The 25,002-nt window shown below is 38.9% G+C and overlaps 1 protein-coding gene across 2 annotated transcripts in view; it reads left to right on the plus strand.

Annotated features, from left to right (window-relative positions):
* Positions 1–24,042, plus strand: part of NUDT15 (nudix hydrolase 15) — a 52,738-nt gene extending 28,696 nt beyond the window's left edge. For both annotated transcript variants that reach the window (XM_053708015.1, XM_053708016.1), the window contains 2 exons: positions 5,842–6,038; positions 23,831–24,042. In XM_053708015.1, coding sequence (XP_053563990.1) covers positions 5,842–6,038; positions 23,831–23,970 — 337 coding nt within the window. In that variant the 3' untranslated portion in view covers positions 23,971–24,042. The remainder of the gene's footprint in view (positions 1–5,841; positions 6,039–23,830) is intronic.
* The last annotated feature ends 960 nt before the right edge of the window (positions 24,043–25,002 follow it).

Below are 25,002 nucleotides of genomic sequence, written 5' to 3' on the forward strand. Positions count from 1 at the left end.
AAGGTAATACAAAGATAACTCTACTGCTCGGCGGGAACAGTTCATGTTTTAATTTTGTTAATAATTGGTTCAAATTTCTTTTAAAATATTGTTTTTGTTTTCTTTTTCTTTTTATGGGAGGGAAGGAAAAGGGGGATAAAACAAAGTACAAGATAAAGAAAGGAATAGTACTGTTAATATGTCTAATGTTAATGTCCTGTATGATCTGATATGATTTGTACCAGTAAAAATTATTTCAACTAAAGGGACACTGAACCCAAATTATTTCTTTCGTGATTCAGATAGAGCATGAAATTTTAAGCAACTTTCTAATTTACTTCTTTGATCAAATGTCCTTTATTCTCTTGGTATCTTTTATTTGAAATGCAAGAATGTAAGTTTAGATGCCGACCCATTTTTGGTGAACAACCTGGGTTGTCCTTGTTGATTGGTGGAGATATTCATCCACCAATAAAAAAGTGCTGTCCAGAGGTCTGAACCAAAAAAAAAAAGCTTAGATGCCTTCTTTTTCAAATAAAGATAATAGGAGTAAATTAGAAAGTTGCTTAAAGGGACACTGAACCCAAAATTTTTATTTTGTGATTCAGATAGAGCATGCAATTTTAAGCAACTTTCTAATTTACTCCTATTATCAATTTTTCTTCGTTCTCTTGCTATCTTTATTTGAAAAAGAAAGTCCATAACCTTGGACAGCACTTGTTTATTGGTGGATGAATTTATCCACCAATCAGCTAGAACAACCCAGGTTGTTCACCAAAATGGGCCGGCATCGAAACTTACATTCTTGCTTTTCAAATAAAGATACCAAGAGAATGAATAACATTTGGGAACATACTAGGATTTTATGTACTTTTATGTACTTCTGCTCCCAATAAACAAGAACCAGGAACTGATTTGTTGGTGGCAGAAGTAAATAAGTAAAACCAACCTAGTATGTTCCTTTCAAAAAGCCATCTCTGTACACAGCAAGATCAATGCCCTGAATTACAGAAGAACCTGCTTTTGTTTGTATAAAAATAAAATTTGACAAAGTAGAGAAAAAGTGCAGTAATTCCACATTGGCCAATACGGTCCTTATTTGCTTTACCCTGATCTCTACAAATAGGTATATTAGTACAAGCTTTTTTTTTCTTTTCATAGGGTTCAACATTGTATCTGCAGCTGGAATTGGTGGACTTTTAGGCCTGGATTCTAAGCAGATTAAACTGACTATACTGGGTCTCTCAGATGCCTTGATTACTGCTCTAATAAAAATTAAAATAATTAAAGGGACACTGAACCCAATTTTTTTCTTTTGTGGCTCAGATAGAGCATGCAATGTTAAGCAACTTTCTAATTTACTCCTATTATCAATTTTTCTTCGTTCTCTTGCTATCTTTATTTGAAAAAGAAGGCATCTGTGACGGATATCCCCGGCTACCCCAACTGGGTAGCTCCGCCAAAAGGGGTCCTGCTTTTTCCCTGCCGACTGCAGCTATGTAGCTGGCAAGTGACCACAGCCTGTAGCCACCCCTGATGCCTGACAGCACCAGTACTCAGGGTCCCACCCTGTGGCAGACTCCAGCTACCCAGATTAGGTAGCTCTTCCAGCGTGTCCTTCCACTGCCCGAAACAGGCTGCTATGTAGCTCAGGAAAGTGATTTTAACTGGAGCTCACCCAAATAACTAGACAGACTAGCTTTCAGGCTGAACAGGAACTGATTTTATTGAAAACACACACTCCTTTTTATATAGACAGCTCATCTTGATAAGACAAAGGACAATCCCAGAATTTTCCCGCCATTCCCACCCCTCCAGACTGACCGGCGCCTCCATAGGAGCCACAGTCCCACATAATCTCAATACAAAGGGGTGGCGGTTTCGGGGTGATCCCGGTGGAGCGGCGGCACTTCCAGGGTGTCATTTTAAAGCTCTCGTCCCCAGATTTCACAGTCCAAAAACCAACATGATTCGTTACTGGGGACCGGAGTTACAGTCCGTTGAAGTTATGGGGTTAGGGGTGTCCAAAAACCCCGGTTACCAAAGGAGCTCCCCTCTGGTAATTTGCCCACCTCTTGTCCTCCCCAGGGGCTACCAATCCCCAAAAGAGCGGAGCTCTGGGGCACATGTCCGCTGGAGCGACGAGGGGCAAAGTCAGCGGGTGTCCTGCTGTCCTATGGCCGACCGGGAGTTCCAGGAGCCTGGACAGCCTTAGAGGGGTTAGACGGGTGTCCGTTGTGAGGCGGTCGACCGGGAGTTTCAGGAGCCCGGCCAGCCTAGGAGGGTTTTCCTGGTCATAAACCAACTCATCTCTGAATACAAAAACAAGCCAAAACAAAGCAAACAGCTTCCAAAGATGGTGGTTGCTCTGAGGAGCCCAAAACCACTGAGAAACAACAGGGGATGTAGGGGGGTGGGGGATAGCCTTCGCTGTCTGATATCTGTGACAGCATCTAAGCTTTTTTTCTTGGTTCAGGACTCTGGACAGCACTTTTTGATTGGTGGATGAATTTATCCACCAATCAGCAAGGACAACCTAGGTTGTTCACCAAAAATGGGCCGGCATCTAAACTTACATTCTTGCATTTCAAATAAAGATACCAAGAGAATAAAGAAAATTTGATAATAGGAGTAAATTAGAAAGTTGCTTAAAATTGCATGCTCTATCTGAATCACGAAAGAAAAAATTTGGGTTCAGTATCCCTTTAATAATTATTATATATATGTTTAGATATGGAAACACCACCTGGAAAAAGGAGATAGAAGACTCGTCTGCTGCATTTTTACATGATGTGTTGCTTGAGGACTTGCTTTGCAGAGTATCATCACAATAAGGTTCCAAAATAAGCAATGGGAGCCATATATGTCATGCACACACTGTTTCAAGTTTTCAGGTACTTGTGGATAGTACCTTGTGCGGTTAAGCTACACTATAACAAGCCAAATAGTTTTTTTAAACTTTCAGCCATATATGTCATCAAATAGACAGAATAGTCCCTTGTGAACCACTTCTTTAAATCCAGAGGGATACATAGACCCTCATAGTCTATTGAAAATGTGCTAAGGAATAAAACATACTGTATTTATTATAAGTCTCTGAGTGTCAATAGAGTGTAAAGTACAGCAATATATAGAAAAACACAATCATACAGTTTAATTTTCAGGACAGAACCTTTTTTCTTTATCCTATACTTACCATGTACCAATCCTGTTTGTTCTGATCACAATCACTGAGTATCCCAAAAAGTATTTTAATGTAACATTGGTTTTTATCATGAGAAAAAGAAACTGGCATTACCCACCACTATATTAGATGGCATTAGAAAGCTATGTCACCAAATAGATACAAACGCTACCTGCTCAATGAGAGTTAAAATGTAATAAAAAATCACTTCTATACTAAGTAAAAGTAAAATCTATCACAAAACAAAGACAGATGGCCACTTTACCCATAATTCCCCTTCACATATCTCTATGCTTTTTAGCACTCATTTGTCATATTAGCATCACTACACACTATTAAAAGGGATCAACATACAGGCACTTCAGGTAATGATGTGGTTAATAAACCCCTGATATCTCGATTTTGTTTGTCTTTACTGGTGTCATTATTAACCCCTTAATGACAACTGACGTACCAGGTACGTCATGCATTAACAAGCAGTTAATGACAATAGACGTACCTGGTACGTCAGTTGTCTGAGTGCTGGAAGCAATCACAATCGCTTCCAGCAGCTCTGAGGGTATTGCAGTGATGCCTCCATATGGAGGCATCCTGCAATACCCCTTTACAAGCCTCCGATGCAGAGAGAGCCACTCTGTGGCCCTCTCTGCATCGGAGCGTCGTTGGTGGGTGGGAGCAAGGCAGGGAGGTGGGTGGGCGGCCTGCCAAGGGCCTGTGATTTGGAGGGGGCGGGATCGGAGGCCGGATCGGATGCGGCAGTGTCCGGGGGCGCGCACGGACGCGCGTGCACGTGGGCGGCGGGCGGGCGCGTGCACGGGGCGGGAGCGGATGGGAACTGCTACACTACAGAAAAATGTAATTTCAAAATTGGGAGAAAAGGTTTTTTTTTTAATGCAATAAATGATCGAAGGGTTCTGGGGGGGGGGGGGGAAGCTACACTACAGAAAATGGGGAAAAAAGTCCAAAAAAACAATAAAAGCATATTTTTTTTTAATAAACTGGGTACTGGCAGACAGCTGCCAGTACCCAAGATGGTGCCCATTAAGTTAGAGGGGGAGGGTTAGAGAACTGTTTGATGGGGGATCTGTGAGTTTGGGGGCTAAGGGGGGATTCTATACAGCAGCATATGTAAATATGCTATAAAAAAAACAAATATACCTTTTTATCTTAGTACTGGCAGACTTTCTGCCAGTACTTAAGATGGCGGGGACAATTGTGGGGTGGGGGAGGGAATATAGCTGTTTGGGAGGGATCAGGGGGTCTGATGTTTCAGGTGGGATGCTGATCTCTACACTAAAGCTAAAATTAACCCTGCAAGCTCCCTACAAGCTACCTAATTAACCCCTTTACTGCTAGCCATAATACAAGTGTGATGCGCAGCAGAATTTAGTGGCCTTCTAATTACCAAAAAGCAACGCCAAAGCCATATATGTCTGCTATTTCTGAACAAAGGGGATCCCAGAGAAGCATTTACAACCATTTGTGCCATAATTGCACAAGCTGTTTGTAAATAATTTTAGTAAGAAACCAAAAATTTAGAAAAATGTAAAAAAAAAATTTATTTGAACGTATTTGGCGGTGAAATGGTGGCATGAAATATACCAAAATGTGCCTTGATCAATACTTTGGGTTGTTTACTACACTACACTAAAGCTAAAATTACCCCAAAAATCTCCCTACATGCTCCCTAATAAACCCCTTCACTGCTGGGCATAATACAAGTATGTGTGCAGTGGCATTTAGCGGCCTTCTAATTACCAAAAAGCAACGCCAAAGCCATATATGTCTGCTATTTCTGAACAAAGGGGATGCCAGAGAAGCATTTACAACCATTTTTGCCATAATTGCACAAGCTGTTTGTAAACAATATCAGTGAGAAACCGAAAGTTTGTGAAAAAATTTGTGAAAAAGTGAACGATTTTTTGTATTTGATCGCATTTGGCGGTGAAATGGTGGCATGAAATATACCAAAATGGGCCTAGATCAATACTTTGGGATGTCTTCTAAAAAAAAATATATACATGTCAAGGGATATTCAGAGATTCCTGAAAGATATCAGTGTCCCAATGTAACTATCAGTAATTTTGAAAAAAAGTGGTTTGGAAATAGCAAAGTGTTACTTGTATTTAGTGCCCTATAACTTGCAAAAAAAGTAAAGAACGTGTAAACATTGGGTATTTCTAAACTCAGGACAAAATTTAGAAACTATTTAGCATGGGTGTTTTTTGGTGGTTGCAGATGTGTAACAGATTTTGGGGCTAAAAGTTAAAAAAAAGTGGTTTTTTTTCCATTTTTTCCTCATATTTTATATATTTTTTATAGTAAATTATAAGATATGATGAAAATAATGGTATCTTTAGAAAGTCCATTTAATGGCGAGAAAAACGGTATATAATATGTGTGGGTACAGTAAATGAGTAAGAGGAAAATTACAGCTAAACACAAACACCGCAAAAATGTAAAAATAGCCTTTGTCACAAACGGACAGAAAATGGAAAAGTATTGTTGTCATTAAGGGGTTAAGAGATTAACAAGGCAAATAACAATTTTGTGGTTGTTTTTGGGAGGTAACACAAGTTTTATACCATCCATCGCCCATTTTTTCTTACACAATCAAAATAGTCTTAATAATGTCTTAATTATATTAAATCATATTTAATTTATTAATTTTGTTCTAGAGAAAGTTGGGAGAATTGCGCAGAACGCGAAACACTGGAGGAAACTGGACTTCACTTTAAAAATGTACATTTTGCATCAGTGGTAAATGGAATCAGCCTGAAGGATAATTACCACTATGTTACAATTATAATGCAAGGGGAGGTAGATCCGAGTTACCCATCAGAACCAACAAATCTAGAGCCTGAAAAAAATGAAGGTACGTTTACTCATCTGCACAGCATATTACATTTCTATAATTTTTCAAAACTGGACTAAAAATGGTAGCTTTGACACAGACACAACCAAATGAGCAACACTAAGGGTAGATACTCAAATACTTTTACGTTTGGCATGAAACCATCTTATAGACCTCACAAGGGTCCCTGCAGGTGGTTTCTCAAACAATGAAATGTAATATAATAATTTGTATAGTTTGTGTTCCAATTAAACTTTCTAGATTGTATAATTTGTAATTCAGTCTAAATCAGGCCGGGTTTAGCCCTTTCTCCAAACACAATCGAAGTAGAGCTAAGTAACTTTGGATCTACTGAATAGATCTTCGTGATTTTTTTTTTTCTGAGGAAATACCAGAAGCCCAAACATCTGCCTCAAAAATCAAAAGTAGCTGATAAACGTCTGAACACAGTTTTTAGGGTATAAAAATAAAAGGAGTCAATATGGACTGGCTCCTAATAAACAATGTAAACAAAATTACTGGGCAAGGGTAATTAACAACAAGAAATTATATCAACCATTTAACCAAATACCGAAAGTTTGTTGTTTGTTAATTATTGATGAAGGAAGGAACTATATATGTGTGCCTAGATACACACACACACACACACACACACACACACACACACATACTTATATATAAACGTGTAGACATATATACTTCCCTACAGTGTTCTCTTGCAACAGGGATTAAAAAAAGTTCAAAGGAAAAAAAGGTAAGTCTGTAAATAAGAGTGTCCCACTTGCAGCAGACAACCAGATCGGTTGTGGAAGGATGAATCTATGACTCAGAAGTGTAGATAACAAACGCTGGAACAGGCTGCACTATCCTCACTCCATCAGACAGTGCTATTAGTCGCAGGCTGGATATTTGACAGCAACCCAGCTAACTGATCTCCCCGAAACAGGAACACCAGGAACTCAGCAGTGCTGGAATTTCTACAGCTTGATACTCCCAATGGGAGTGATTGGTATATGATTGGTGTTACGGTACCAACAGTGTACCAAGGGTTAATACCAGATGAACAATGTCCTGCATAGGGAATCAGCAATTCACAACCCAGCCAGTTTCAGGTTTAAAACAGAATGACATTTATTAAAGGCTAGATGCCTAGTATTTATACAGGTTTGACCCCAGATGGGGGGGTTGAAAGACTCTTGTACATTTAGATAAAAAGGGGAAGACGCCCTTTTATGAAACAGTAGAATTACATTACTTAAATACTTTACTTAGGCAGATAACAACTTAAACACATTTGGCTTGTCTTATCACCTAGCGTCTGCTCTCTGAGGGTGATTAAACAATGGCCTGTTTATTACTTAAATGTAATTATAGCACACAATAGCTGAGGCCAGAAAACCTGTCTTTAGAAATTAGATTCTTAGCTAAACACAATTAACTCCTTCAGTCCTGACAGAAGGGTCTGTCACATAACTCCCCCCTTGTGGAACACTCCGGCAGACCCGGCTTGACCCTTTGGCGGGTCAACCTGGGGATGACCGGACTAGGAGGTGGTAGGCATGTCAGTTTGTCAGGACAATCCATCTGTATTTCCGTTATGAGAGAGAATTCCTGTCCATACAAACAAGGGTTCAACTTCCTCAGTGCCCAGACTAGGGCTAAACAGTCCTTCAAAATCCCATCAGCTTCTTTACGAGTTTTCTGTACCTGCTCTTTATAGGTATCCACAATCCCTTCATACTGACATAGGGTGCCCTTGAGTTGCTGCACCTCACTATGAGCCAGCGTCAGCTTCTCCTCAAGTGTCACTAAGTTTGTCTTTAATGTTTCATGTTCCACTCTCAAGCTGGTGTTTTCTGCAGTCTGTCGGTGCAGCCTGTCTAGCAGAGATTCCTGTTCTAAACGTGCTTTTTCCTCTGCGCTCCTCTTCTCCTTCATCAGCGCATTGTAACGGGACTTCCACGTATCAATAGCGGACAGAGATTTACTGAGCTCAGCGTCCTGGGGCTTAGCAGCAGGGGGGTCAGTCTCTGCTGCACGGATCGGGGCACGGGTAGTCACAGGGTTAACATCAGCGGGACCCATAGGAGCGTAGCCAGAAACAAGGGGGGCCAAGTTATTTCCAAGGAGAACATCAGCGGGTAAATCCTTCATGACCCCCACATTCACAGGTCTAGCGCCCACTCCCCAATCCAAATGTACCCTGGCAACAGGTAGGCGGAACACAGTGCCCCCTGCTACCCTCACAGCCACAGTGTCTCCTGTGTGCTGTTTCTCAGACACCAAGTTCTTTCGAAGCAAGGTCATGGTAGCACCAGTATCCCGTAGACCACTGACCTCCTTCCCATTCACTTTAACCAGTTGCCGGTTATTCCGGTGGGCAGCTTGCACAAGGTCTGCCTCATGTAGGATGCCCCAGCATTCTTGCGCCTCTACGTAGCGGGCCGCAGGCTGAGGGTTACGTGTGATTCCGCCGGCAGGTCTTCTCCAGGACTGTGCTTGGTTCGCTGCATTTAGGGGACACTCTGGTCTTTTGTGCCCTAGTTGCTTACATCTAAAGCACCGAATCGGTTGTGAGTAGCCCCGCGAATTGAACCAGGCTCTCTGAGGGTAGTTCGTGGCCAGAGGCCGTGTGGTATAGCGGTGCGCCGGGGGTTGGTAACTGGCAGCTGCTGGGGTGACTGGGGGTCTGTACTCCACTCTAGCAGGGGGCTTAGTGGTAGAAGTGTCCAGTTTGCGGGCATCCGTATACTCATCTGCCAAGCGAGCCGCTTCATGCAGGGTGGAGGGTTTACGGTCCCGAACCCACTCTCGAACTCCTGCGGGTAACTTGTCGAAGCAATGTTCCAACAGGAATAGCTGCAGCACCTCTTCCCCAGACACGGCTTGGCACCCCGCTATCCAGTGAGCTGCTGTGCGGTGCACCTTACATGCCCACTCAAGGTAGGAATCTCCAGTTAATTTAACAGTGTCTCTGAACCGCCTCCGGTATGCCTCCGGTGTAACCGCATACCTGGAGAGCAGAGCCTCTTTTACAGTATTATAATCCCCGACTTCCTCATCTGGAATGGCCCGAAAAGCCTCACTGGCCCGGCCGGATAATTTTCCGGATAATATCGTGACCCAGTCCTCTGCGGGTACCTTGTGTAGTGCACATTGCCTCTCAAAATCTGCAAGGTACCCATCAATCTCTCCTTCTGTTTCCAGGAAGTTTTTAAAAGCTGCAAAATTTACTTTTCCCTTTTCCCCTGGGTTTGCTGTGATTTGGGCTGCTGAAGCGCCGCTTTGGCGAAGTAGGTTGGCCTCCACAGCTGCTATGACCCGGTCGATAATTTCCGCAGATGGGTTGGGGCCATAATATGCCAGTCTTATTTTAACCGCCCGATCAAAGCTTGCTTCTTCAGGGGTTCTGTCTGATATGCTGGGCCCATTGGTTCCTTCTGTCCCTGGTACTCTTTCCATCTTAGTCAGTATTGTAATAATCCCCCTCTTCCTGAGGTTACTGGCTTGTGTAGTTGCTCTTCTGGGCGATAAGGTTCATTCCGTCGCTTGCCACCAATTGTTACGGTACCAACAGTGTACCAAGGGTTAATACCAGATGAACAATGTCCTGCATAGGGAATCAGCAATTCACAACCCAGCCAGTTTCAGGTTTAAAACAGAATGTCATGTATTAAAGGCTAGATGCCTAGTATTTTATACAGGTTTGACCCCAGATGGGGGGGTTGAAAGACTCTTGTACATTTAGATAAAAAGGGGAAGACGCCCTTTTATGAAACAGTAGAATTACATTACTTAAATACTTTACTTAGGCAGATAACAACTTAAACACATTTGGCTTGTCTTATCACCTAGCGTCTGCTCTCTGAGGGTGATTAAACAATGGCCTGTTTATTACTTAAATGTAATTATAGCACACAATAGCTGAGGCCAGAAAACCTGTCTTTAGATTCTTAGCTAAACACAATTAACTCCTTCAGTCCTGACAGAAGGGTCTGTCACAATTGGTAGGCAATGAAAGATTCCAGTGTAAAAACAAATGTATTTAAAATGTCAAAAAATAAAAACAGGAACCATAAGGTAGGGTATGCTAGCTGCACTCCTTAACAAATTGCAACGCGTTTCTCAGCGCCTCAAAACGCTGTTTCATCAGGCATACAACACAGGCTGTGAATAGCCTTAAATATACAAGCCTTTCCAATCATAATACAAACACCTGGGAACCACACCCACTGAGGAGAGTTCCCAGCAATTTAACCCTTTGTTTGGAGTGTATACTTCATTAATTTGCTAACTTCAACATATTACACATAGAGAACAGTATAAATAACAATAAAGTATTAAATATAAATAAAAATATGAATGAAGATTAATATAGTTAGTATACAAGTGATAGTATATACCGAGATTATGCGATTGCTCATTGGCCCTTATAATCCTAAAAGTGGTGCTATATTGTAGCCATCAAATAACTCTAGTTCATATTAAAGGTTGTTTTTTTAAGAACTCTTTCTTACCTAATTACTTAGGTAGAAGATGTATTTATTTAAGCCAAATATATGTCCGTATTCATATTACAATCCGGGCTTTACGCCCATATGAATATGTTACTAGTTTCCGTCACTAAGGGCGTGATAAAGGGAGGTACTTGATGACACTATGTATGTGAAACCAATAGTGATGTTGAGGGGGGGGTCGAGTTTCGATAGCAACGCCATACTTGTGTTTGACAGACATGCTAACGTGTTACTAGTATACGTAACTATGGGCGTGATTAATGGGAGGGATAGTTGACGTCACTACGGATGTAAAACCCATAGTGGCGATGTGGGGGGGGGTGTCGAATTTAGTGTAGACACCATACGTATGTCTCACTAACAACCCTGTCAATTTGATGAATGTGTGTACTAATAATTGCATAAAACCATAGCATGTGATAACAGGGCGTACATTTAGTGCGATCCCATCAATATGGGTATATATTATATTATGGATGTGAACTAAAATATATAAATGAAGGAAAAAGGGAATTGCTGATAAACAAATGGCAATATAAAAGCGGCATCAATGCCTAAAGTGACATATTTCGGAAGGGGGGGAAATGACTAATATCAACGTGATAGGTGATGTGAAGTGTCAATACAGGAAACGTGTGTAACAGATCGGCATCCATGTCTTAATGTAACAAGTATTAAGAAAAGGGGAATAAGGACAAATATATATAAAAATGTTTTTCTATGACGCCTATTTTTAAATACAGAATTTGTCACTCTAATTAAGCATTACAAATAAATAAATAATTGAATTTAAAAATACTGCAGCAAATTCCACTTAAAAGAAATACTAGGGTTCCTACTACAAATGAAAATATTGTTGAGAACGTAACAGATAGTGGCAATTAATCTTCATAACTTATATAGAGATTTTTTTTCCTATTGATTATGTTTATATCTGGATATCATTATATCTGGCATATAATGTCTGTTTTCGGGGAAGAAAGGATTCCATTTTTTTTCTACTTTTAAACAAGTGAAAGTGATATCTTACAAATATTTCAGTTGCAAATTAATTCAGACATTTCACAGAGTGGGATTTTAACCTCGGCAACTACAGTACTTAATGGTAGATTGTCAAAAGTTCACCAGATAGGCTAGATTATGCATAAATATTGTTTAATTATATATGGTCACTTTATAGAATTGTGGAAGTCATTTTACAATGACCGTGTTTCACTGTGTTACTGGATGTGAAGGAGACACATATTGATTGAGGGAGAGATTAAGTTCTAAATTGTTAATTTTCAATTGTTCTAAGTATTGTATAGAGACAGAAATAAGAAAGTGAAGCATTTCAGTAATAAGATAACGATGTCTGATCTCTCTGCAAGTTTAGCCTATTTTGATGAGTTGTGCTTTCAAAGAGCAAATGCAGCAATTTAATTTACAAAAAGAAACAAAGGAACAATTTCTCATACATTTTATACCCTGTAGATGGTTTAACAAGTCATTGGGAACACGTTAAGGGGAAAACAATTTTACAATACACAGTCCCTCTAAGCAATTTGTGGATTGGTAACAAATAAAATGTTTGGAGACCAAGCTGTAAGTAATTATTGTATGACTGCATTTGAGATATATATATATATATATATATATATATATGTGTGTATGTATGTGTGTGTATATATATATATATATATATGTGTGTGTGTGTGTCATTTGTAAATCGTATTTATAAAAGGTATTTCTTTGCCAATTCCAGTTTTACAAAAGGGTTGCACAGGCAACAATTGTAGCAGAGAGACGCCTGATGTAATATTATTATACAGTTACTTGAGGGTGAACAGGCTTCCAAAATATATATGTATCATCTAGCAACCCTTAATAGTACTTGGTTTTAATTTGACACCATATCTGACAGAGCTGTCTCAAAGGCAACTTCATGGACATCCAACAAGTTGCTCAGCTCATCCAAAATAAGGGCAGGATTTGCCATGGTTTACACAGAATCTATGCGCAGTGTAAGAGTTTAAATATGTTTACAAAATAAGTGAGCTATATCATGCTTATTCCATAGCCGTGTTACTGGGAGGGATAGTGTTGAGGCCTTTCCCCTGCAGGGCGGCATAAGACTACAACATTCCAGACCAAATAAGCTGGCAAACCAGAAAGAAAGATATATATTTTTAGTCAGCAGTTTTTGCAGTACAGGTAAATATCTATACTGATACAAAAAGATACAATATACAGTGCTAGATGGAAAATAACACTTAAATGTAACAAGAACTGATACTCTCCTTTTAGATAAGACCGCAGCCTTCTTACAGTCTCTCCTCTGTGACTGTTATATACAAGTGGAAAAATGGCAAATAGATGGCGCTGGTCTGTACAGTGATGTTTCTCTATATGGTGAAGAGAAAAAGGGCTTGAGGTGTGTGTAGGATCCAATTAATATAATTGCAGTATACTCACTCCATAAGTAGTGGGAGTTCAGCTGCGATGTAATGTGTCTCCAGAGTGATGTAGTTCCCCCGAATAGTTTCAGAATCTCTCAAGAACCTGTTAATAGGTCTGCAAGCAAATGAAGACTCAAAATGACCAAAGGTGTCCAGTAAATCAAGAAAAAACAAAATAGTAACTTACTCCATAAATAGGAGAATCCGGCTTGTCTCAGCAAAGAAGAATATCAACAGTCTTCCAACTTTGATAAAAAGATATTTATTTAAGCTCAACGCGTTTCAACTTTTAGCAAGTCTTTCTCAAGAGCAATTTAAAATCAATAAAATCACACAGCTACTTGATTTTATTGATTTTATATTGCTCTTGATATTTTTTGCTCTTTGCTGAGACAAGCCGGATTCTCCTATTTATGGAGTAAGTTACTATTTTGTTTTTTCTTGATTTACTGGACACCTTTGGTCATTTTGAGTCTTCATTTGCTTGCAGACCTATTAACAGGTTCTTGAGAGATTCTGAAACTATTCTGGGGAACTACATCACTCTGGAGACACATTACATCGCAGCTGAACTCCCACTACTTATGGAGTGAGTATACTGCACTTATATTAATTGGATCCTACACACACCTCAAGCCCTTTTTCTCTTCGCCATATAGAGAAACATCACTGTACAGACCAGCGCCATCTATTTGCCAAATATCTATACTGGATGCTTCAGATTTCTTCAGATACACAGCGGAATGTAAAGTCTGGGGCAGAACTACCATTGGTGCAGCAGGTGCAGTTGCACCAGGGCCCACGTGCAGGAGAAGCCCATGGCAGCCAGACTATACATGCACATGTGCAAATTGTGTACAATCCTAATGCAGGGGTGCCTTTTATTAGTGCGGTTATCTATCCCCAAAATCAATATGCAGATTAGTGTGTATATGTATGTATATGTATATGTGTATGTATGTATGTATGTATGTATGTATGTGTATATATATATATATATATATTTATATATATTTATTGCTTACTACTGGGTACCTTTAGGAGGCTTCAAAAAATATTTGCACCAGGGCCCTCTGAGTAGGTCCACTACTGTGTATCGTCCTCTTGTTTAGTTGCCAGTATTGCAACCCAACATGGCAGCTGCCAGGACACTCCCCCTATTGTATTTAAACCACATGTGTCTCCTTCACATCCAGAAACACAAGCATCTCATACAATGTGTCTTCTAGAAGCCTGTGAGTGACATCATACAGAATCATACAAAAATCTTGATGCATAATCTTGCCTATCTGTTGAGCTTTTGACTGTAAATGCTGAGGTTAAAAAAACACTCTGTGTAGGGATGATACGCTTCAACTGTATTCATTGGAAATCAGCCAAATATAGTGTTGCAATAAGGTTTGTTAAGTAAGAGGATACAAATGTAACTTTATTGCACATAATAACGACAAACTATGAGACAAAACGGAAGGTATTAGCTTTGTAGAATTAGCAAATTGCTCTAAATATTTACAAACACTAAATTGCATAGAACCCCAACGTATATAGGAATATTGTTATTCAAGAGTAAGCTAAGTCCATTTATCAAAGCTATTTATCCTAATATCTATATCATTGTTAAGCAAAGCTCTTATGCTATTAAAAAGATAGGGACAGTTAAGTCCAAAAAACTTTTATGTTTCAAATAGGGCATGCCATTTTAAACAACTTTCCAATTTACTTTTATCACCAATTTTGCTTTGTTCTTTTTGTATTCTTAGTTGAAAGCTAGACCTAGGAAGACTCATATGATAATTTCTAAGTGCTTGAAGGCCGCCTCTAATCACATGCTTTGTATTTGCTTTTCACAGCAGGGGAGAGCTAGTTCAGGTAAACCTTATAGATAACATTGTGATCACGCCCGTGGATTGTGGCAGACACTGCAATAATTGGCTAAAATGAAAGTCAATAGATAATAAATAAAATGTCATGTGATCAGGGGGCTGTCAGAAGGTGCTTAGATACAAGTTAATCACAGAGGTAAAAACTGTATTATTATAACTGTGTTGGTTATGAAAAACTGGGGAATGGGTAATAAAGGGATTATCTATCTTTTAAAACAACAAAAATTCTGGTGTTGACTGTCCCTATAAGTAAAGTTTATTTCTGGGATATGTTCAAGGGAATGATGCCATTATAATTGTATTACAAAGTTATATTTGTATCCTCTCACTTAACAAACCTTATTACAAGTAAGTTTATCAGGGATTTTTTCCTACACTATATACTGCAACTACTTTTAATATGATAGAAAATTGATATATGTAAATAAAGTTACAAATGTGGAGGGGTTATTATATTATCCCTGCTGTGCAGTATTATGTTACTTAAAGAAACAGTTCCCATTAAAATATAAATGTCAAGATTTTAATTGTCTAAAAGTGAGGCACAGGTATACAGATTGTGAAAAGAATAAATATATATATTTGGCTGATTTAAAATTAATAACGTTGAAGTGTACCATTCCTATTCATTTTGTATAATAATAACCAGGATACTCAATATAGGTGCCTATATATAAAAAGTTCAAACATGATAAGGTCAGTTACTGAAATGACAAATAATATATACCAAACTATTGGAGGCATGAATGTTTTTACAGAATACACCCACTTTTAACATTTTAGAATAAAGCATTATATATTTTTAATCTTACACCACTCATGGTACATTTTAATGGAATTATTTGAGTGTTTAAAGGGATACTGAACCCAGTTTTTTTTTTTTTTTCATGATTCAGATAGAGCAGGAAATCTTAAGCATCTTTCTAATTTACTCCTATTATCAAATTTTCTTTGTTATCTTAATATCTTTATTTGAAAAAGCAGGAATGTAAGTTTACAAACCGGCCCATCTTTGGTTCAGAACCTGGGTAGTGCTTGCTGATTGGTGGCTAAATTCAGACACCAATCAGCACTTGCTATCAAGGGTACTAAACCAAAAATGGGCCAGCTTGTAAACTTACATTCCTGCTTTTTCAAATAAAGATAGCAAGAGAATGAAAAAAATTTGATAATTTGAGTAAATTAGAAATTTGCTTAAAATTGTGTGCTCTATCTGAATCATAAAAGAAAGAAACAATGTGGTCACAGTATCCCTTTTACCAGTATTCTTTTTTCAGTCTTCTTGAGAGTATTCGTAATTAAATCTTGTATTATAATAAGAAGTGTCAGATGCTATTACGAGTTTTCAGAAACCCGTCGTTAAAAGACAAGAAGTGAGCGTTGAGCAAAATTTTGCTTACTGCACTCCAATACCAGCGCTGCTTAAGTCAGCGGTGAGCTGGTGTAACGTGCTTGTGCACGATTTCCCCATAGGAATCAAAGGGGAGAGCCGTCTGAAAAAAAGTCTAACACCTGCAAAAAAGCAGCATAAAGCTCCTTAACGCAGCCCCATTGATTCCTATGGGGAAATAAAATGTATGTTTACACCTAACACCCTAACATGAACCCCGAGTCTAAACACCCCTAATCTTACACTTATTAACCCCTAATTGGCCGCCCCCGACATCGCCAACACCTGCATTACATTATTAACCCCTAATCTGCCGCTCCGGACACCGCCGACACCTACATTATACTTATGAACCCCTAATCTACTGCCTCCAACATCGCAGACACCTACATTATAATTATTAACCCCTAATCTGCCGCCCCAAATGTCGCCACCACCTACCTACACTTTTTAACCCCTAATCTGCCGCCCCCAACGTCGCCGCCACTATAATCAACATATTAACCCCTAAACCGCTGCACTCCCGCCTCGTAAACATTAGTTAAATATTATTAACCCCTAATCTGCCGGCCCTAACGTCGCCGCCACTATATTAAAGTTATTAACCCCTAAACCTAAGTCTAACCCTAAACCTAACACCCCCTAACTTAAATATAATTTAAATAAAGCTAAATAATATTACTATCATTAACTAAATTATTCCTATTTAAAACGAAATACTTACCTGTAAAATAAACCCTAACGGCTAGATTTGGAGTTTTGTCGGTAACGACCCGAAATGCTAACGCCGGCTTTAGTCTGGCCGCACCATAAAAATAACTCTGGTATTGAGAGTCCACATAAAGGCTGTGTTAGGCTCCAAAAAAGGAGCGTAGAGCATATTTAACGCAGCTTCAACTCTCGATACCAGAGTTGCTTACGCAAGCGGCCAGCCTCAAAAACGTGCTTGTGCACGATTCCCCCATAGAAAACAATGGGGCTGTTTGAGCTGAAAAAAAAACCTAACACCTGCAAAAAAGCCGCGTTCAGCTCCTAACGCAGCCCCATTGTTTGCTATGCGGAAACACTTCCTACGTCTGAACCTAACACTCTAACATGTACCCCGAGTCTAAACACCCCTAACCTTACACTTATTAACCCCTAATCTGCCACCCCCACTATCGCTGACCCCTGCATATTATTATTAACCCCTAATCTGCCGCTCCGTAAACCGCCGCTACTTACATTATCCCTATGTACCCCTAATCTGCTGCCCTAACATCGCCGACCCCTATATTATATTTATTAACCCCTAATCTGCCCCCCACAACGTCGCCTCCACCTGCCTACACTTATTAACCCCTAATCCGCCTCACTAACCCTATAATAAATAGTATTAACCCCTAATCTGCCCTCCCTAACATCGCCGACACCTAACTTCAATTATTAACCCCTAATCTGCCAACTGGAGCTCACCGCTATTCTAATAAATGTATTAACCCCTAAGTCTAACCCTAACACTAACACCCCCCTAAGTTAAATATAATTTACATCTAACTAAATTAATTATCTCTTATTAAATAAATTATTCCTATTTAAAGCTAAATACTTACCTGTAAAATAAATCCTAATATAGCTACAATATAAATTATAATTATATTATAGCTATTTTAGGATTTATATTTATTTTACAGGCAACTTTGTAATTAGTTTAACCATGTACAATAGCTATTAAATAGTTAAGAACTATTTAATAGTTACCTAGTTAAAATAATTACAAAATTACCTGTAAAATAAATCCTAACCTAAGTTACAATTAAACCTAACACTATACTATCATTAAATTAATTAAATAAAATACCTACAATTACCTACAATTAAACCTAACACTACACTATCAATAAATAAATTAAATACAATTCCTACAAATAACTACAATGAAATAAACTAACTAAAGTACAAAAAATAAAAAAGAACTAAGTTACAAAAAATAAAAAAATATTTACAAACATAAGAAAAATATTACAACAATTTTAATCTAATTACACCTACTCTAAGCCCCCTAATAAAATAACAAAGACCCCCAAAATAAAAAATGCCCTACCCTATTCTAAATTACTAAAGTTCAAAGCTCTTTTACCTTACCAGCCCTGAACAGGGCCCTTTGCGGGGCATGCCCCAAGAAGTTCAGCTCTTTTGCCTGTAAAAAAAAACATACAATACCCCCCCCAACATTACAACCCACCACCCACATACCCATAATCTAACCCAAACCCCCCTTAAATAAACCTAACACTAAGCCCCTGAAGATCATCCTACCTTGTCTTCACCTCATCAGGTATCACCGTTCCGTCCTGGCTCCAAAATCTTCATCCAACCCAAGCGGGGGCTGGCGATCCATCATCCGGTGGCTGAAGAGGTCCAGAAGAGGCTCCAAAGTCTTCATCCTATCCGGGAAGAAGAGGCGATCTGGACCGGCAACCATCTTGATCCAAGCGGCATCTTCTATCTTCATCCGATGACGACCGGCTCCATCCTGAAGACCTCCACCGCGGACCCATCTTCTTCCGGCGACGTCCAACTGAAGAATGACGGTTCCTTTAAGGGACATCATCCAAGATGGCGTCCCTCGAATTCCGATTGGCTGATAGGATTCTATCAGCCAATCGGAATTAAGGTAGGAATATTCTGATTGGCTGATGGAATCAGCCAATCAGAATCAAGTTCAATGATTCATCGAGTGGCGGCGATGTGGGGGGACATCGGTTTAGGGGTACATAGGTAGTTTATGGGTGTTAGTGTACTTTAGAGTACAGTAGTTAAGAGCTTTATGAACCGGCGTTGGCTCAGAAAGCTCTTAACTACTGACTTTTTTCCTGCGGCTGGAGTTTTGTCGTTAGATTTCTAACGCTCACTTCAGACACGACTCTAAATACCGGAGTTAGAAAAATCCCATTGAAAAGATAGGATACGCATTGACGTAAGGGGATCTGCGGTATGGAAAAGTCGCGGCTGAAAAGTGAGCGTTAGACCCTATTTTGAGTGACTCCAAATACCGGAGGTAGCCTAAAACCAGCGTTAGGAGCCTCTAACGCTGGTTTTCACGGCTACCGCCCAACTCTAAATCTAGCCGTAAGATAGCTACAATATAACTAAAAGTTACATTGTAGCTATTTTAGGATTTATTTTTATTTTACAGGCAAGTTTGTATTTATTTTAACTAGGTAGAATAGTATTAACTATTTAATAACTACCTAATTAAAATAAAAACAAATTTACCTATAAAATAAAACATAACCTAAGTTACACTAACACCTAACACTACACTATAATTAAATAAATTACTAAATTAAATAAAATTACCTACATTAAATTAGCTAAAGTACAAAAAAAACACACTAAATTACAGAAAATAATTACAGAAATTTAAACTAATTACACCTAATCTAATAGCCCTATTAAAATAAAATAAAAAACCTAGCCTAAACTAAACTACCAATAGCCCTTAAAAGGGCCTTTTGCAGGGCATTGCCCCAAAGTAATCAGCTCTTTTACCTGTAAAAAAAAAATACAAACAAGGCCCCCAACAGTAAAACCCACCACCCACACAACCAACCCCCCAAATAAAATACTAGCTAAAAAAACCTAAGCTCCCCATTGCCCTGAAAAGGGCATTTGGATGGGCATTGCCCTTAAAAGGGCAGTTAGCTCTTTTGCAAGCCCAAACCCCAATCTAAAAAATAAACCCACCCAATACATCCTTAAAAAAACTAACACTAACCCCCTGAAGATCGACATACCGGGAGAAGTCTTCATCCAAGCCAGGCCGAAGTCCTCAACGAAGCCGGGAGAAGTCTTCATCCAAGCCGGGCGAAGTGGTCCTCCAGACGGGCAGAAGTCTTCATCCAGACAGCATCTTCTATCTTCATTCTATTGGGACAGCCAATAGAATGCGAGCTCAATCCTATTGGCTGATTGCATCAGCCAATAGGATTTTTTATACCTTAATTCTGATTGGCTGATAGAATTCTATCAGCCAATCGGAATCTAAGGGACGCCATCTTGGATGACGTCACTTAAAGGTACCTTCATTCTGTTTTAGTCGTCGGATGAAGAGGATGCTCAGCGTCGCATGTCTTGAAGATGGACCTGCTCCACGTCGGATGGATGAAGATAGAAGATGCCGTCTAGATGAAGACTTTTGCCTGTCTGGAGGACCACTTCTACCCGGCTTGGATGAAGACTTCTGCCCGTCTGGAGGACCACTTCGCCTGGCTTCGATGAAGACGTCTCCCGGTAAGTTGATCTTCAGGGGATTAGGGTTAGGTTTTTTAAGGGTGTATTGGGTCGGTTTTATTTTTTAGATTAGGGTTTGGGCGGCAAAAGAGCTAACTGCCCTTTTAAGGGCAGTGCCCATCCAAATGCCCTTTTCAGGGCAATGGGGAGCTTAGGTTTTTTTAGCTAGTATTTTATTTGGGGGGTTGGTTGTGTGAGTGGTGTGTTTTACTGTTGGGGGGGTTTTTGTATATTTTTTTTACAGGTAAAAGAGCTGATTACTTTGGGGCAATGCCCCGCAAAAGGCCCTTTTAATGGCTATTGATAGTTTAGTTTAGGCTAGGGTTTTTTTTTATTTTGGGGGGGGCTTTTTTATTTTAATAGGGCTATTAGATTAGGTGTAATTAGTTTAAATTTCTGTAATTTGTTTATTATTTTCTGTAATTTAGTGTTTGTTTTTTTTGTACTTTAGCTAATTTAATTTAATGTAGGTAATTGTATTTAATTTAGTTAATTTATTTAATTATAGTGTAGTGTTAGGTGATAGTGTAAATTAGGTTAGGTTTTATTTTACAGGTAATTTTGTCTTTATTTTAACTAGGTAGTTATTAAATAGTTAATAACTATTTAGTAACTATTCTACCTAGTTAAAATAAATACAAACTTGCCTGTAAAATAAAAATAAATCCTAAAGTAGCTACAATATGTAACTATTAGTTATATTGTAGCTAGCTAAGGGTTTATTTTATAGGTAAGTATTTAGTTTTAAATAGGAATAATTTAGTTAATGATAGTAATATTTATTTAGATTTATTTAAATTCTATTTAAGTTAGGGGGTGTTAGGTTTAGGGTTAGACTTAGGTTTAGGGGTTAATAACTTTAATATAGTGGCAGCGACGTTGGGGGCGGCAGATTAGGGGTTAATAAATGTAGGTAGGTGGCGGCGATGTTAGGGTCGGCAGATTAGGGGTTAATAATATTTAACTAATGTTTGCGAGGCGGGAGTGCGGCGGTTTAGGGGTTAATATGTTGATTATAGTGGTGGCGACATTGGGGGCGGCAGATTAGGGGTTAATAAGTTTAGGTAGGTGGCGGCGACATTGGGGCGGAAGATTAGGGGTTAATAAATATAATGTAGGTGGCGGCGATGTTGAGGTCAGCAGATTAGGGGTTCATACATATAATGTAGGTGGCGGCAGTGTCCGGAGTGGCAGATTAGGGGTTAAAATGTTTATTTTAGTATTTGCGATGCGGGAGGGCCTCGGTTTAGGGGTTAATAGGTAGTTTATGGGTGTTGGTGTACTTTTTAGCACTTTAGTTATGATTTTTATGCTACAGCGTTGTGCCATAAAACTCATAACTACTGACTTTTAAATGCGTTAGGACTCTTGACAGGGTAGGGTGTACCGCTCACCTTTTGGCCTCCCAGGACAAGTAATATCAGCGCTATGGAAGTCCCATAGAAAAAAGACTTTACGAAGTTTACGTAAGTCGTTTTGCGGTAAGGCCAAAGAAGTGTGCGGTGCCCATAAACCTGCAAGACTCGTAATACCAGCGGGCGTAAAAAAGCAGCGTTAGGACCTCTTAACGCTGCTTTTTTACCCTAATGCACAACTCATAATCTAGCCGATAGTTTCTAAATTTTGTCCTGAGTTTAGAAATACATGTTTACATGTTCTTTGCTTTTTTTTGCAAGTTATATGGCAATAAATACAAGTAGCACTTTGCTATTTCCAAACCATTTTTTCAAAATTAGCGATAGTTACATTGTAACACTGATATCTGTCAGGAATCCCTGAATATCCCTTGACATGTATATATTTTTTTTAGTAGACAACCCAAAGTATTGATCTAGGCCCATTTTGGTAAATTTCATGCCACCATTTCACCGCCAAATGCGATCAAATAAAAAAAAATGTTTTCACAAACTTTAGGTTTCTCACTGAAACTATTTACAAACAGCTTGTGCAATTATGGCACAAATGTTTGTAAATGCTTCTCTGGGATCCCTTTTGTTCAGAAATAGCAGACATATATGGCTTTGGCATTGCATTTTGGTAATTAGAACGCCGCTATATGCCGCTGCACACCACATGTGTATTATGCCCAGCAGTGAAAGGGTTAATTAGGGAGCTTGTAGGGTTAATTTTAGCTTTAGTGTAGTGTAGTAGATAACCCAAAGTATTAATCTAGGCCCATTATGGTTGATTTCATGCCACCATTTCACTGCCAAATGCGATCAAATAAAAAAAATTGTAAAATTTCTCACAATTTTAGGTTTCTCACTGAAATTATTTACAAACAGCTTGTGGAATTTTGGCACTAATGGTTGTAAAAGCTTCTCTGAGATCCCCTTTGTTCAGAAATAGCAGATATATATGGAATTGGCGTTGCTTTTTGGTAATTAGAAGGCCGCTAAATGCTGCTGCGCATCACACTTGTATTATGCCTAGCAGTGACGGGGTTAATTAGGTAGCTTGTAGGGTTAATTTTAGCTTTAGTGTAGAGATCAGCCTCCCACCTGACACATCCCACCCCCTGAACTCTCCCTGACCCCCCTCAAATAGCTCCTTCCCTCCCCCACCTTGCAATTGTCACCGCCATTGTAAGTACTGGCACATACAGCTCTCTAACCCTCCCCCTCTACCGATTTGCCGCCATCTTGGGTACTGGCAGCTGTCTGCCAGTACCCAGTTTGCCCCTAAAAAAGTGTATTTTTTTTTTTTTTCTGTAGTGTAGCTGCCCCCCCTCAATATCCTACCTCACTCCCAGATCCCTTGCCCAACACCCGGACAGCCCCACCATCGCTAAACATTTTCTTTTAATATTTTTTTTAATGAAAACTTTGCAATCACCACATGCACCCACCCGCCCGCGCCCCCCCCTATTATCTAATTTGCTTCATTTCCTTGATATCATTTGTCAAAAGCATATCTAAATAGGGTTAGTAGCTGTTGATTGGTGGCTGCACATAGATACCTTGTGTGAATGGCTCACCCATGTGTATTGCTATTTCTTCAACCAAGGATATCTAAAGAATAAAGTACATTAGATAATAGAAGTAAATTGGAATCTTGTTAAAAAAAATCTCTATCTGAATCTATCTATTCAGTAGACCCAAAGTTACTTAGCTCCATCAAGATTAAATATTTATGTGGCCTGGTAAAGATATTCAAGAACTGGATATAACAAACACTGTTTGAGAAATCGCTTTGTTAAGTTCTAGAAAATTATCACAACCTGCTATTCACTAACAGACTTAGATTGTTTGTACAGTTTAGGAACAGTCTAAACCATGTTTTTCTCCTCTCTCTTTTTTTTTTTGTGCAGGATGGAATTGGGTTAAATGGGAAGATTTTCCTCCAAATGACCATCTGTTCTGGGCTTTGTCGCTTCTGAAGCAGCAAGGCTACAATCCTTTCAGTGATGATTTTAATCATCTACAACCACATACACAAAATCATTTGTAGTCTTTTATTGTTGCAATGTTTACGCTATCTGCTATGAGAGAATCCTTTTAAATAAAGGAACCCTGCTTTTTATTTGTTCTGTGGAGTAAATTTAGTGAATGTGGTAAGTCTACCCCAGGGCTCAACAACATATATATGCTAATAAAATCAAATACAGTTAACTCTAATGAAATCAACTTAATAAGTGCCAAAATCGAAAATGGAAGTGTAATGGGACATAAAAGTGCAGGATAATACTAACTATAGAATACACATTTTGGTGGACTGCCCAGAAGACTTTAACCCTCTATTAAAAAAGCTGCCAGGTCTATGTCTTATTCACAAATTATGTGTTATGTGTCCAGACAGCGGAGAAATGGAAAACAGAAGTCTTGTTTCTGTCATGTATTATTATATGTATCTATTTTTTTCTATCAAGTATGTACATATATGTATATTATGTTTTGGTTTTCAAAAAAGTCAGAAAATACCCAACATGAATATTATTATTATTATATGCTAATAAGTATGAAAAGGAACCAGAGCTCTCACATAATAGAAGTTCTTTGGAATAAGCGGTTTCTTTTCTCCTCCGTTTTTTTTATGCTACTACTGTATTAGGGAGACCGCAGTTTACAGATATCTTTCATTCTAAAGAACATTGAGCGTATATATAAAAAATATAGAGGTGTTTCTCTCTATCTGCCGACAACAATTTATATGAGTAATATTGATCAGGCTTTTTACATTTACCCCTTTAATATGTAATTTAGATAAACATATCAACAATTACTAAGGTTTTTTTTTTAACACCTCAAAATACGTCATTAAGACTACCTCATTGGTGGATATTGTGGAGTGTATTTTTGTCCACACCCCTTACATGACACGTAGTAAATATGCTATTAACCAATAATGAAGGGAGTTTCTTTAGGGGCGGGTCGCAACGCTTTCTACTCCCATTTATAAAGAGTTACCCGCACTTCTCACTTTTCATCCTCGGACGAAGAAGGCCAGTATTCACTTGTAAAAAGACTTTGAAACGCGTTAGGA

The sequence above is a fragment of the Bombina bombina genome, chromosome 3 (genome assembly GCF_027579735.1).
Source record: "Bombina bombina isolate aBomBom1 chromosome 3, aBomBom1.pri, whole genome shotgun sequence".
Taxonomy (NCBI): domain Eukaryota; kingdom Metazoa; phylum Chordata; class Amphibia; order Anura; family Bombinatoridae; genus Bombina; species Bombina bombina.